The 16,142-nt window shown below is 41.5% G+C and overlaps 1 protein-coding gene and 1 long non-coding RNA gene across 2 annotated transcripts; one reads left to right on the top strand and one right to left on the bottom strand.

Annotated features, from left to right (window-relative positions):
* The first annotated feature begins 947 nt into the window (after positions 1-947).
* On the top strand, positions 948-1,495 carry LOC695122 (large ribosomal subunit protein eL32). The gene has a single exon (XM_077946701.1). The coding sequence runs from the start codon at positions 1,004-1,006 to the stop codon at positions 1,409-1,411; it is 408 nt and encodes a 135-aa protein (XP_077802827.1). The 5' UTR covers positions 948-1,003; the 3' UTR covers positions 1,412-1,495.
* A 5,977-nt stretch (positions 1,496-7,472) lies between these two features.
* LOC144331158 (uncharacterized) lies at positions 7,473-14,205 on the bottom strand. Its single transcript, XR_013398106.1, has 2 exons — positions 14,075-14,205; positions 7,473-8,960 (listed from the first exon to the last, which is right to left on the bottom strand). It is a non-coding gene; the product is annotated as an uncharacterized LOC144331158 (long non-coding RNA).
* Between the last annotated feature and the right edge of the window lie 1,937 nt (positions 14,206-16,142).

Genomic DNA, 16,142 nt, shown 5'->3' with positions numbered 1-16,142 from the left:
CTAACTCTGTCCACTGAGAGAGGATGGAGCAGCAACATCCAACAGCAATGAGTAGATCTGGCAACTAGATCCTGGCATCTAAGCTGCCATTTTGCACTAGAAGGAATCAGGGCTCCTTGTAGAAACGGCTGATTCCAGGGCTGGTACTTGAAAAATACAAGATACACTGGAATACCTAGCTTATCATTCCAAAAAGCAAAGAAGTGCTCAAAGAATGATGTGGACAAAAGTCAGCTTTAATAGGCTTTCCCTGAACAAATTTGAGATAATTTGAACATCAAAATAAAAATCAATAGTAATACATTATAGTTCATTGTATAATATAGAAAACCATGAATCCGGAGAAATATAAATTATAAATTCAAAGTTTGATGAGGAAAAAGATATTTAAATTGTTTCAAAGTACCTCCCCACAAAATATTTATTAATTATAAAGGGGAAATAGGCAATTTACAGTAAAGAAAGCTAGTAGACACCACCTTCATCGAGAAATCAGAGTGGGCCAGGGATGGTGCCTGATGCTTGAAATTCCAGCACTTTTGGGGTCAAGGTGGGAGGATTGCTTGAGCTCAGGAGTTTGAGGCGGCTGCAGTGAGCTATGATTACACCACTGCACTCCAGCCTAGGCAATACAACAAGACTTGCCTTTTAAAAAAAAAAAAAGAAAGAAAACGAAATCAGAGTGAAGGTCATCAGCAGCACCAGGGGCTCATCAAAATCATGTGCCACCTAATAGGATGCAACAAGGTCACAGTATCACCTCTGATAGACCTGCCAAAGGTGCATATCCTGAATCTAACCACAAGGACACACCAAACTCGAATTGAGAGACACGCCACACCAAACTGGCCTGTAATCTTTAATAGTGCCAATGTCATGAATGTCAAGGAAAGACTGAGCAACTATTTCAGATTGGAAAGTGAGGAGATATGAAAAATTGAGCCCTTCTCTCTTCCTCGGCGCTGCCTACGGAGGTGGCAGCCATCTCCTCCTCGAAGGCATCATGGCCGCCCTCAGACCCCTTGTGAAGCCCAAGATCGTCAAAAAAAGAACCAAGAAGTTCATCCGGCACCAGTCAGACCGATATGTCAAAATTAAGCGTAACTGGCGGAAACCCAGAGGCATTGACAACAGGGTTCGTAGAAGATTCAAGGGCCAGATCTTGATGCCCAACATTGGTTATGGGAGCAACAAAAAAACAAAGCACATGCTGCCCAGTGGCTTCCGGAAGTTCCTGGTCCACAACGTCAAGGAGTTGGAAGTGCTGCTGATGTGCAACAAATCTTACTGTGCCGAGATTGCTCACAATGTTTCTTCCAAGAACCGCAAAGCCATCGTGGAAAGAGCTGCCCAGCTGGCCATCAGAGTCACCAACCCCAACGCCAGGCTGCGCAGTGAAGAAAATGAGTAGACAGCTCATGTGCACGTTTTCTGTTTAAATAAATGTAAAAACTGCAAAAAAAAAAAAAAAAAGAAAGAAAGAAAAAAAGAAAAATTGAATAGCATGTGTAATTTGGGACTAAATCCTTTTGCTATAAAGGGCATATTGCCTTTAAGGACTATTGCTAAAAACATGAATCAGGTCTGAAGATAAGTGAGCAATAATGTGTCCAAGTTGATTTCCAGAGTTTGATGGTTTTATTTCGTATATGTGGGAGAATGCTCTTGCTCACAGGAAATACACACTAATGTAGTTGGGGATGATGGGGCATTAGGTTAGCAACTCAATTTTTAAATTGTTTAGTGAGAAAAGTTTTTGTCCTATTCTGTAAACATGTCTGTTGTTTATGATTATTTTAAAAGAAAAAATGATAATAACAGAGAGAGGAAAAGATGACGAACACAAGCATCTAATTTAGCTCAGTCTTAAAATCCACTAAAATGAGAATAAACATAATTTTAAAAAATGCATTATTGTGGTAACATATATAACATTTACCATTGAAGCCATTTTTATCTTTTTTCTGAATGTTTATTGACACTTCACTGACACTTTTCCATTTAACACATTTTTTAATTTTTTAAATTGATACATAAAAATTGTATATATTATGGACTACATATTGATGTTTTGATATGTATAATATATAGTGATCAGATCGGGGTACTTAACATATCCATTATCTCAAACATTTATCTTTTCTTTTCTTTTTTTTTTTTTTGATATAGAGTTTTGCTTTGTTGCCCAGGCTGGAGTGCAGTGGTGCGATCTTGGCCCACTGCAACCTCCACCTCCTGGGATCAAGCAATTCTCATGCCTCAACCTCCTGAGTAGCTGGGACTACAGGCATGCATCACCATGCCCAGCTAATTTTTATGTTTTTAGTAGAGATGGGGTTTCACCATGTTGCCTAGGCTGTTCTCAAACTCCTGGCCTCAAGCAGTCCACCCACCTCAGCCTCCCAAAGTGTTGGGATTACAGACGTGAGCCACTGCACCCAGTTATCATTTCTTTGTGTTGGGAACATTCAATATTCTTTCTTCCAGCTATTTGAAAATATATAATGTATTATCAACTGTAGTTGTTACCTACAGTGCTATAGAACATTAGAACTTATTCCTCCTCTCTAGCTGTAATTTTGTGTCCTTTAACAAATCTCTTCTGATATCCCCTCAACCTTGTGCCCTTCTCAGCCTCCAGTAACCTCACCATTTAACAAATCTTAATTGTACAACTCAGTGGCATTAAATTACTTCACAATGTTGTGCAACTATCACCACTATTTTCAAAACCCTTTCATTACCCCAAACAGCAATTCTGTCACCATTAAGCAGTAACTCCTCTTCTCACCTTTTCCTAGCTCCTGGTAACTTGAAATCTACTTTCTGTTCTATGGATTTGCCTATTCTAAACACTTTATATAAGCGGAATCATGCAATATGTGTCCTTTTGTGTCTGGGTTCTTTCATTTAGCGTGTTTTCGAGATCCGTCCATGTTGTAGCACATATCAAAACATCATTCCTTTTTATAGCTAAATGGTATCTCATTGTATGTATATACCATTCCTCTATTGATGGGCACTTGGCTTCTTTCCATCTTTTAACTATTGTGAATAATGCTCTATGAACATTGGCATATAAGTGTGTGTTTGAGTCACTGTTTTCTTTTTTATTTTTTTAGACAGGGTTTTGCTATGTCGCCCAGGCTGGAGTGCAGTGGCGCAAATCTCAGCCCATTGCAACCTCCGCCTCCCATGTTCAAGAGATTCTCCTGCTTCAGTCTCCTGAGTAGTTGTGATTACAGATGTGCACTGTCACAACTGGCTAATTTTTGTACTTTTAGCAGAGACGGGGTTTCACCATGTTGGCCAGGCTGGTCTCCAACTCCTGACCTCAGGTGATCTGCCCACCCCAGTCTCCCAAAGTGCTGGGATTACAGGCATGAGCCACCATGCCTGGCCCTTTGAGCCACTGTTTTCTATTATTTTAGGTTTATACCTAGAAGTATAACTACTGGGTCATGTGGTAAAGATGTTTTAGAAAACATAGTCCACAAGATTGAGAGAACAGTGAGAGGTAACAACAATAAAACCGTAGAAGGTAAAGGCATGAACAAGTGGTAGCTGACCGAGTGATCTGAGGAGCAAGGCTACACTGACCGTGGAGCAACACAGGAACCAATAGAATTTCCATGATTGAATTCTGAAAAGGCTCAGGAATTGGTAGCACTAGTTACCCGAGAAAGTTCTAGACAGTGGAGAAGAACAGGCTTGTTTGAAGGTTCTTTAAGAAGTGGTATTGGCCGGGCGCGGTGGCTCAAGCCTGTAATCCCAGCACTTTGGGAGGCCGAGACGGGCGGATCACGAGGTCAGGAGATCGAGACCATCCTGGCTAACACGGTGAAACCCCGTCTCTACTAAAAATTACAAAAAACTAGCCGGGCGAGGTGGCGGGTGCCTGTAGTCCCAGCTACTCGGGAGGCTGAGGCAGGAGAATGGCGTGAACCCGGGAGGCGGAGCTTGCAGTGAGCCGAGATCGCACCACTGCACTCCAGCCTGGGTGACAGAGCAAGACTCCGTCTCAAAAAAAAAAAAAAAAAAAAAGAAGTGGTATTAAGCTGGGCACAGTGGCTCGTCCCTGTAATCCTAGCACTTTGCGAGGCTGAGGTCGGCGGATCACTTGAGGTCAGGAGTTCAAGACCAGCCTGGCCAACATGATGAACCCACATTTCTACTAAAAATACAAAATTAGCCAAGTGTGATGGCGGGCACCTGTAGTCTCAGCTACTTGAGAGCCTGAGGCAGGGGAACTGCTTGAACCCAGAAGGCAGAGGTTGCAGTGAGCTGAGATTAGGCCACTGCACTCCAGCCTGGGCAACAGAACAAGACTCTGTCTCCAAAAAAAAAAAAAAAGTGGTATTAAAATGCTCAATTTGGGCCATCATAAAGTAACTGGTATCAGACTTAACTTAACCTCCGACTGTTAAAAATAAAATTGAAATAAAAAACCTGGACAAAATGTGAAAACCCAGGGTTGCAGACATTAAGCAGTTAGCAATACCAAGCTGTGATCACAGAGGGAAGGGGCTGTGATCATAGAGGGACTCACACAGGTGAGTTCCACATTCACCCTGGCTTTCTCCCATTTTCTGGGCCAAGCTGTGGGGCCATGGAACACAGCCAGGGGAGAAGAGCGTCTCACGGGTTAGGAGTAGACTTCAGGCTCCTCCTGTCATCAATGCTCCTCAGACCAGAGTCGCTCACGTCTGCTGCCTTGCCATGCCTTCCTGCAGCTGTCACCAGTCACAGACCAGCCTCGTCCTCCTGGGGCTTGAGTGGCAGCTCCATGCATTTTGAGGCAGGGGACACCTTCTACATGCCCAGCATCCAACAGGCCGCAGTGTGTCAGTATCCTCTGCTGGCTTCTTGTCCTCATCCTTCTCTGTGGGCTATGGTGGGGACAATGGGGGCTACAGTGGCAGCTGTGCTAATGTCCTGGCCAGGTCCAACGGGCTGCTGGCACGCAATGAGAAGATCACCATGTAGACCCTCAACAACCACCTGCCTGGCCTCCTACCTGGCCAAGGTGAACGCCCTGGAAGAGGTCACCTGAGAGCTGGAGGTGAAGGCCCGTGGCTGGTACCAGAAGCAAGGGCCTGGGCCCGCCTGTGACTACACCCACTACTTTAAGACCATCAAGGACCTACGGGACAAGATTATCACTGCCACCACTGAGAACTTCAGGATTGTCCTGATGATCAACAGCACCCATCGGGCTGCAGATGACTTCCGAACCAAGTTTAAGGAGCTGGCCCTGGGTCTGAGCCTTGAGATCCACATCAACGTTCTATGCAGGGTGCTGGGTGAGGTGAGCCTGGCCAGGACTGACCTGGAGATGGGGATGTTGGAAAGCCTGAAAGAGGAGCTGGCCTACCTGAAGAAAAATTACCAGAAAGGAATTGGTGCCCTGAGGGGCCAGGTGGGAGGCCTAGTCAGTGTGGTGATAGATTCCACTCCAGGCATCAACCCAGCCTAGATCCTGAATGACTTGAGAAGCAAATAGGAGGTCATGGTTGAGCAGAACCAGGAGGGTGCTGAAGCCTGGTTAACCAGCCAGTCCCAGGAGCTGAATCAGGAGGTTGCCAGCCATGTGAGCAACTCTAGATGAGCAAATTCAAGGTCACTGACCTGTGGTGAACCCCCCAGGTTTTGACATTGAGCTGCAGTTGCAGCTCAGCATGAAGGCTGCCCTGGAAGGCACATTGGAAGAAGCAAGGACCCTCTTTGGAGCCAAGCTGGCACAGATCCAGGCACTGGTCAGGAGTGTTGAAGCCCAGCAGGGCGACGTGGGTGCTGACAGCCAGCAGCAGAACCAGCACGAGAGGTTCATGGACATCAAGTCACAGCTGGAGGAGGAGATTACCATTTACTGAAGCCTGTCCTTGGGCCAGGATGCCCAAAAACAACCCACCTGCCTCCAAGGTCCTCTGAGTCCACTGGCTTCTGGGCTTCCATCCTCCAGAAGAGGGGTTCCCCTGGGTGAGGGAATGGGAGGGACACTTACCCCTGTCTCTTTTCCTGGTCAGCCAATAAAATTTTATGGTCTAAGGTGGGTGTAGGGGTGTAGGGAGGAGAGGTAGATTTCATAGTTGAAGGCTGAGGAGTCAATTGAGATTAAAGGTGGTGCAGGGTGCCAGAAGCAGTGCTACAAAAAAGGAAACCAAGAAGTCTGTGTGGAAACCTCTTTCAGGTCTTGGCCAATTCCTGGGCCATGCAAGAACAGTGACTAGAAGACTGAGTGCTGGGTGGAGATCTGGAGTTTTCACAGTGCTGGGAGACATTGGGATTTGGATCTAGCCAAAGTGGAGAAACTTCAGTGAACACCCAACATTCAGTTGAGACCCTAGCAAATTACACAGATGGGTTGAAAGTTTTTAAAAAGATGAAAAGGATAAACTCTGCAAACACTATCCAAAAGAAAACAGTTGTGCTTTATTAATATAAAGCAAAATAGACCCTAACACAAGAAATATTACAAGAGATATTATACCTTATTAAGAGGGCTAACACAATCGTATACATTAAAAAATTAATATGTACCTGATAATACAGGTTCAAAATAGATAAAGGAGAACTTGACAGCACTAAAAACAAGGATAACATCCATCTTCATAGTTAGAGATTTTAACAACTTCTATGAGTAATTGATAGCAAAAGCATACAAAAACATCAGTAAGGCTGGGAGCAGTGGCTTACGCCTGTAATCCCAGCACTTTGGGAGGCCAAGCGGGCAGATCACAAGGTCAGGAGATCGAGACCATCCTGGGCAACACGGTGAAACCCCATTTCTACTGAAAAAAAAATACAAAAAATTAGCCAGGCGTGGTGGCGGGTGCCTGTAGTCCCAGCTACTCGGGAGGCTGAGGCAGGAGAATGGCATGAACCCAGGAGACGAAGCTTGCAGTGAGCCGAGATCGCACCACTGCACTCCAGCCTGTGTGACAGAGTGAGGCTCTGTCTCAAAAAAAAAAAAAAAAAAAAAATCAGTAAGATATAGAAGATGAAAAACATGATTAACTAACTTGGTCCATAAAATATTGCACCAACAATATAGAATACACATTCTTTTCAAGTACACTAATATGATTTGGATTTGTGTCCCCACCCAAATCTCATGTCAAATTGTAATCACCATTGTTGGGGGAGGGGCCTGGTAGGAGGTGACTGAATCATGGAGGTGGACTTCCCCCTTGCTCACGATAATGAATGAGTTCTCATGAGACCTGGTTGCTTAAAAGTGTGTAGCACCTCCCCCTTCTCTCTCTCTTCCTCTTGCTCCAGCCATGTAAGATGTGATTCCTTCCTCTTCACCTTCCACTATGATTGTAAGTTTCCTGTGGCCTCCCCACCCATGTTTCCTGTACTCCTTGTGGAACTATGAGCCAATTAAACCTCTTTTCTTTATAAATTACCCAGTCTCAGGTAGTTATTTATAGCAATGCAAGAACAGACTAATACATACACACAGAACATTTATCCAAGTAGACCATGTTTTGGGCCACAAACAAGTCTTCACAAATTTCAAGGGATTGAAATCAAACAGTATGTGTTCTCTAAACATTGTGGGATAGAAAAATAAACTCAAAAGAAAGGAGAAGAAAGAAAACAAGAAGATAAAAGCAAAAATGAATTAAATAAAAAATAAATCTATGCTGGAAAAAATCCACAAAGCCAAAAATTGATTTTTTGAGAATAATAATAAAATTGATAAACTCCTAGCAACTAATCTGTAACAAAGAAAACACAAATTGCCATCTCTATGAATAAAATAAGGGATATCACTACATATCCTACAGACATTAAAAATATGAAAGGATACTATGAACAACCTTATGTCAATAAACCAAAAACAGAGACTTTCCAAGGAAAAAGTCCTTGGAAAGCACAATTTACCAAAACTGATACAAGAAATAGAAAATTTGAATGGTTATACAACTATTAACTATTCAATAGTTAAATAAATTAACTGGTCAACTGTTAAATAAATTGAATCAATTATTAAAAGGCTTCTACCAAGAAAACACCAGCCCATATGGTTTGGTCTTAGATTGGTTTCCCTGAAAACAGATTCTTAGATGTTGAATTTCATGCAGGAGTGGGAGACACATCTGTAGGAAACTGAAAGCAGGATTGGCCAGAAATAAAAACTGACTCACAATGCAGTTGCAATCCAGACCTCAGGCAAGCCCTAGAGCTGAGATAACCATTGAGAATTGAATCAATTTCAGGAAAGGGGCTAGGCTTCAGTATTCCTATCTTAGCACCCTGGAAATAAGCTTAATCTTGGGTGAGGCAGTTCCCTGCAGCTGAAGGTAGTTCCCAAGGAGGAACATGCTGTGAGCTGTCAGCATCAGACAATTGAGCAGTTGGAGACAGGGTGCATTAAACCTTAGAAGAGATTTAGGTTGAGTACCAGAGTATCCAATAAGGTTGCACTGGTGATTTTTCCAAACATTTAAGGAATAAAATCTTACACAAACTCTTCCAGAGAATAGGAAAAGAGGAATCAATTCTCAACTCATTTTATGAGGTCAACATAACCTGACACTAAAACTTAACAAGGACATTAGGAGAAAGGAAAATTATAGGTCAATATCACTTATGAACATATATTCAATATCGTAAATAAAATATAAACAAATAGAATCTAACAATGCATAAAAATAAGAAAATATTATTACCAATTAGTATGTATTTCAGGCATATAAGGTTGGTTTAACATCTGAAATTAAGGTATTTCGTCCTCGCTAACAAAATAAAGGAGAAAATCCATAGGATAATTTCAATAAAGAAGGAAAAACATTTTACAATATGCAACATCTATTCACACCAAAAGAAAATGTTCAGTGGGGCAAGGTGGCTCACACCTGTAATCTCAACACTTTGGGCTTCTGAGGTGGGGAAATCACTTGAAGCCAGGAGTTTGAGACCAGCCTGCGCAACATAGCAAGACTCCATCACTACAAAATTAAAAAAAAAAAAAAAAAAATTAACCGGGCATGATGTCATGCACCTGTAATTTCAGCTACTCAGGAGGCTGAGGTGGGAGGATCGCTTGATCCCAGGAGTTCAAGGCTGTTAAGCTATGATCCCACTAGTAAACTCTAGCCTGAGTGACAGAGCAAGACCCTGTCGAAAGAAAGAAAGAAAAAGAAAGAAAGAAAGAAAGAAAGAAAGAAAGAAAGAAAGAAAGAAAGAAAGAAAGAAAGAAAGAAAGAAAGAAGGAAAAAAGGAAAGAAGGAAAGAAGGAAGGCAGGAAAGAAAGAAAGAGAGAAAGAGAGAAAGAGGAAGGAAGGAAGGAAGGAAGGGAGGAAGGAAGTAGAGTTCTCAGCAGACTAAACAGAAACAAATTTCTTAATCTGATATAGAATATCTACAAGAAAGCTACAGCTAACGTCATATTCAATGACGTTATTCAATATTGAACATTTTTCCTCAAGGTCAAGGATGTTCACTCTTTTTTTGTTGTTGTTGAGACAGAGTCTCACTCTGTCGCCAGGCTGGAGCACAGTGGCACAATGTCAGCTCACTGCAACCTCCACATCCCAGGTTCAAGTGATTCTCCTGCCTCAGCCTCCCGAGTAGCTGGGACTACAGGCGTGTGCCACCACACCCGGCTAGTTTTTGTACTTTTAGTAGAGACCATGTTTCACCATGTTGGCCAGGATGGTCTCAATCTCTTGACTTCATGATCCACCCGCCTCAGCCTCCCAAAGTGCTGGGATTACAAGTGTAAGCCACTGCATCTGACACGATGTTCACTCTTATCACTTCTATTCACTATTGTACCAGAGGTCTCAGCCAGTGCAATAAGGCAAGAAAAGGAAATAAAGGTTACTAAAAGGTAGAAAGGAAGAAGTAAAAATGCCTTTGTTATTCATAAATGGCATGGCTGTTTATGTAGAAAAACCAAAAGAATCTATAAGCAGCCAGGTGCAGTGGCTCACGCCTGTAATCCCAGCACTTTGGGAGGCTGAGGTGGACAGATCGCTTGAGGTCAGGAGTTCAAGACCAGTCTGGTTAACATGGTGAAAACCTGTCTCTACTAAAAATACAAAAATTACAAAAATTAGCTGAGCATGGTGGTGTGTGCCTGTAATCCCAGCTACTTGGGAGGCTGAGGCAGGGGAATTGCTTGAACCCAAGAGACGGAGATTACAGCAAACCAGATCACTGCACTGCACTCCAGCTTGGGCGGCAAAGTGAGACTCTGTCTCAAAAAAAAGAATGTACGAGCAATTAGAATTAATAAATTCTATTAAGGTCACTGAAAAGAAGCTAAACATATAAAATCAGTTGCATATATATTTATAATAAATTACTGGAAGATGAAATTTTCTTTTTCCTTTTTTTTTTTTTTTTTTTGAGACTAGGTCTCATGTTGTCACTCAGGCTGGAGTGCAGTGGCAAAATCATAGGTTGCTGCAGTTTTGCAGCCTTAATCTCCCAGGCTAAGACTACAGGCACATGCCACCAGGCCTAGCTAATTTTTTTTTTTTCTTTAAGTAGAGATGAGGTCTCCCTCTATTGCCCAGGCTGATCTCAAACTCCTGAGCTCTAGCAATCCTCCCACCTCAGCCTCCCACAGTGCTGGATTATAGGTATGAGCCACCACACCCAGCCTGAAATTTTAAACTACCATTTATAACATTTTTAAAAATCACAAACCTAGAAATAAATCTAGTGAAAGATGTGTAAGTCCTACACTGAAAATTACAAAATATTCCTAAGAGAAATAGAAAACTTGTGGAAGAAGAATTCATTGATTAGAAGACTAAATCTTGTTAAGATGTCAGCTCTCTATAGATTGATCTATAGAGTCAATGCAATCCAAATAAAATTCCCAGCAAGATTTTAAAGACTTTATCATCCTCAAAAGTTGGCTAACTTACACTTTCACTCAAAATTTACTATAATGTTACATTAAATTAAGACTGCATGTTGGTGCAAAGATAAATAGGCCAGTGGAACACAATAGAAAATCCAGAAAAATACCCTACAGATACAGTTAGTTGATTTAAGAACTGAATTTAGTGAGGGAAAGTGGTTTTTTTAGTATGTAGTGCCAGAGCAGTTGGTTATCCACATAGAAAAAGAATGAAACTTGACCCCTACTTTACAATACACAAAAATTAATTTGAGGGCCAGGTGTGGTGGTTCACGCATGAAATCCCAGCACTTTGGAAGGTCAAGGCAGGCAGATCACCTGAGGTCAGGAGTTCAAGACCAGCCTGGCTAACATGGTGAAACCTCTTCTCTACAAAAAATACAAAATTAGCAGGGCATGGTGGTACATGCCTGTAATCCCAGCTATGCAGGGGGCTGAGACAGGAGAATCGCTTGAATCCAGGAGGTGGAGGTTGCAGTGAGCTGAGATCACACCACTGCATTCCAGCCTGGGCCACAGAGCAAGACTCTGTCTCAAAAAAAATAATAATAATAACTTTGAGGTAAGTCATAGATCTACATGTGAAAAGTAAAATAATTTCTAAAAGAAAACATAGAGAGAAATTTTCGTATTCTTGGAGAAGGCAAAGATTTCGTAGACTGAACACAAAAAACACTAATCATAAAAGATCAAATTGATAAATTAGGCTTTATTAAAATAATTTGTTATTAAAAGATACCATTAAAAAAGTGAATGACCATGCCACAAACTAGGACAAAATATTCACAGTATATACATCTGATGAAGGATTCATGTCCAAAAAATATAAAGAACCCCTACAAATCAATAAAAAAGACAACTCAATTGTGAAGTAGACAAAAATTTGAACCAGCATTTTCACAAAAGAAGATCCCAAAAGTCTAACAAACCTATGATGAAGCTGTTCAACACCAGAACTCGCTGGGGTATGCAATTTAAAGCCCACAATGAGATAGCACTACTCTCTCCCAAAATGACTACAATTAAAGAGTGACACTACCAAATGCTGGTGAGAATGTAGAGCAAGTAGAACTCTCAGATGTTACTGGTGAAAAGCGTACATTCATTCAACTGCATTAGAAAACCATTTGGCAGTATCAAAGTTAAGCATATAATAAACCTATTACTCAATTATACTCCTAAGTATGCTCTTCAAAGTAAATGCGTGTATGTGTCTACCAGAAGACATATACAAGAATGTACTTGTAACCGAAAACTAGAAACAACCCAAATGATCACCAAAAAATGGTAAAAATAAAGAGTAATATAGTTACACAATGAAATGCTACACAGCAATAAAAAAGAATAAACTCGCCATCATGTATAAATCTAAAAAACATGTTGAATGAAAGAAACCAAAACCAGATAGTATATACTTTATGAATCTATTTATAAAAGCCAAAGAATAGGCTGGGCACAGTGGCTCACATCTGTAATCTCAGCACATTGGGAGGCCAAGGTAGGCAGATTGCTTAAGACCAGCCTAAGCAACATGGTAAAACCTCATCTCTACAAAGAATACTAAAATTAGCCAGGTGTGATGGCGTGCACCTACTATAGTCCCAGCTATTTGAGAGGCTGAGGTGGAAGAATTGCTTGAGCCTGGAAGGTTGAGGTTGCAGTGAGCCATGATTTAGCCATGGTACTCTAGCCTGGGCGACAGAGCAAGACCCTGTCTCAAAAAAAAAAAAAAAAAAAAAAAAAAAAACAGCAAGCAATTTATAGTGATAGAAGTTTCAGAATAGTGATAATTTTAGGGAGTGAGATATGGAGAGTTGTTTTGCTTTGTTTTATTTTGCCAAGAAAGAGCACGAGAGAACCTTTTAGAGTGATGGGAACATTCTATATCTTGATCTCAATGACCGATAGACATTGTATACTTATGTTAAAACACATATAATATTGGCTGGGGACGGCACTTTGGGAGGCCGAGGCAGGCGCGATCACTTGAGGTCAGGAGTTCAAGACCAGCCTGACCAACACGGTGAAACTCCCATCTCTACTAAAAATACAAAAATTAGCTGGGCATGATGGTGCATGCTTGTAATCCCAGCTACTTGGGAGGCTGAAACAGGAGAATCACTTCAACCCAGGAGAAGGAGGTTGCAGTGAGCTAAGATCGTGCCTTTGCACTCCAGTCTGGGCCACAAGAGTGAAACTGTCTAAAAAAAAATGACAGATGACAGATAGATAGATAGATAGATAGATAGATAGATAGATAGATAGATAGATGGATGGATGGATGGATGGATGGATGGATGGATGGATGGATGGATGGATGGATAGATAGATAGATAGATAGATAGATAGATAGATAGATAGATAGATAGATAGATGATAGATTAAAATAATACATACGTGCTGAACAGCTCCCACACATTGGGCAATTTCCTTGCGTGGCCCACCATGGGAAAAAAGACTAGAGGTTTTTTCTTTGGAGAATATAAAACAGAAGATCTCAAGACTCAAAGGCACCACGCACAGCTGAAGGAGGGATACCTTACTGAAAATCAGGGGGTTAAGTAAACCTATGCATGTCAAATGTTGCTTCATCCCACCTTTTTCCTCACTTGACTCCCTGAACTGAAAACTTACCCTCATGTCTCATTGGCCAGAATTGTATCACATATTCATTCCTAAACCAATGAACAGGATAGGAAATGTCCAAGATGGAGGAATCCAGAAAAATTAAGACAAGCTTGAAGTTTGTCATCGCTATCATCATCCTCATCATCATCACACATTTATCATATGTTCATACAACAGACTTGATTCCATTACCTACTAGACCAAAATTAAACAAATACTGTTTCTGCAGCCATTATTCTGAGAAGCTACCAAATTCCCAGGACAATGTCTCTGATTTGGTTGAGTGTGAGTAGCATGCCCAGTCTCTGATTTGCAGGAAGAGATGGCATCTGGCCACTTTGGCTTCCATGATAGAAGTTGGGTACTACCTCCTTAGACTACTCACAATGAGAATTTCCCAATTTCAGGTGCCAGGACAATGGTGTTTGGATGCTGAATAACCCCAAGTGACAAATGTTCGTTACCAAGAAAAAGTCATGAACTGCCTTTAATCTACCTTGAGCTAAAATTTGAAAACACTTTCCCTGTTATTTATCTGTCTTTGAGTTTATCTGATACCTTTTCAACTGGACGGTCTCATTTCTTTCTTTGCTCCAATAGCACAAGGCTATGAATCCTCTTTTTGTGATTCAACACGCAGGAGTGTTTCTGGTCTCTAGGAGTTCACCATCTCCCACTCACTTGATGCTCTGAATAAAGTACAAAGGCCTGGTATGTAATTTTTTACTCTTTCTTCTCTAAGTCCCATCCCATTAACCAATGATCTCTGTTATAGTAGGTTGCGTATGTATAAACAGAAAATATTGAGCAATACTTCCCCTATGACAGATCTCACAAGAATACTACATGAGTTTTGATATATGGATCAATTCCTGCTGGAAAAAAAGTACAATATTAATGTGCAGTGATTAATTAACATTGCCAAGTCAATTCCCTAATATTGCATAAAATAAAGTTTGTTTTGGCTTCCTTAAAAATGAGTATGTTCTATTCTTGCAGGTCTCAGCAACCCAACTTGCTCTGCATATGGCTGCATGTTTAATTAGTGATCTTTCTGTAAGACTCTGCAATTAGCACCGTGATGATTAATAAAACAACTCCTTTAAAGTTCCATTTAGCTAGCAGAACTGTACAATCAGGTATAATTAATTCATCATTAATAAATCATCGCTGATTAACTAATCTGTTTATTACCAACACATTACTGAACAGCTCCCACCTGACCACAGCTAATTTTTCTATGCTGAACAGAGCTAGAAGCTAATAAAAAATTTAAAAAAATAAAAGCTTCTCTAAAAGTGCATTAAGTAGCAAGTGTGTTGGTATAGTTAGGGAGATCATGGGGCAATATACATTTAAAATTTATTGAACTGCACAGGCAATTGTTACTCAGGAGTGAAGAAAATGGTGGCTAAGTCTGAAAGCCTAAACACCTAACGGTTCTCGAATTTAAACATACTCCAAAATCACCTGGATGGCTTGTTACAACACAGATCACTGGGTCTCCTCCCCGGAGCTTCTAATTCAGTTGGTCTAGGACAGGGCCTGTGAATGTGCATTTCTCTTTTCTTTTTTTCTTTTTCTTTCTTTTTTTTTTTTTTGGAGACAGAGTCTTGCTCTGTCACCTAAGCTGGAGTGCAGTGGCACGATCTCGGCCCACTGCAACCTCTGCCTCCTGGGTTCAAGTGATTCTCTTGCTTCAGCCCCCTGAGTAACTGGGATTACAGGTGAGTGCCACCATGCCCAGCTAACTTTTATATTTTTCGTAGAGATGGGGGGTCTCACCATGTTGGCCAGGCTGGTCTCGAACTCCTGATCTCAGGTGATCTGCCTGCCTCAGCCTCTCCAAGTGCTGGGATTACAGGCGTGAGCCACCACACCCAGCTGTGAATGCACATTTCTAACAAGCTCCCAGGTGGTGCTGATGCTGATCGTCGGGAGAATTACGGTTCTACAATTTACTCATATACTGGGAATGACTCACCATTGCTATGATTTCTAAGTTCTTTTTATAGATTTTAATAGTTTCCAAAAAAAAAACCCCAGTAAGAATAACTTTCAGTATTGTTTATCTGTCCTTGTGTTTACATGTTATCTATTCAACTGGATTGTTAGTTTAAAAATTGCTGTTTTTTTAAATTTCTCTCTGTGTGCCCCTAGAACCTAACAACTACTTTCTAGATGTAGAAACCCTAGACAAAACCTACATATGCCCTGAGCGTTCATCTCTGAATCTTTGCTCATACCCTCATCTCTCTAAGCCCTTTTCTTCAATACTCCCCTGCTTTCGCCCTTGGTGTCTGTGCCATATGTGGGCCTTAATCACAGACCCACACAAGAGCTCATTATCTTTTCATAAAAGGATGAGCCTGGTCTCCACAGTTAGCGTGAGTCCCTTGAGAGCCCAGTAAGCTCCCTCTCTAATCACGTTTGCAGCCTGCCCCACAGCTCTCTGCCCTGCCAGCTTCTAGCAGGGTGTCTTACATTGCTTTTTACCAACCATGTAAGATTGCTTTACAACACATCTGACCCCAGGCTGTGAAATCAGATCCCAGCTGGGTACCTATCTCGCAGGATACAGGGATGGACAGCAGGGGGGATTCCCCTCCTGAAAAGAACTTGGAAA

Source organism: Macaca mulatta, chromosome 9 (genome assembly GCF_049350105.2).
Source record: "Macaca mulatta isolate MMU2019108-1 chromosome 9, T2T-MMU8v2.0, whole genome shotgun sequence".
Taxonomy (NCBI): domain Eukaryota; kingdom Metazoa; phylum Chordata; class Mammalia; order Primates; family Cercopithecidae; genus Macaca; species Macaca mulatta.
Note: the sequence above shows the minus strand (reverse complement) of the source record. Positions and strands in the feature narration are given on the sequence as shown.

Bases quoted from the DNA above. Each gene is read 5' to 3' on its own strand.
- LOC695122 (XM_077946701.1), top strand. From the start codon at position 1,004: ATGGCCGCCCTCAGACCCCTTGTGAAGCCCAAGATCGTCAAAAAAAGA.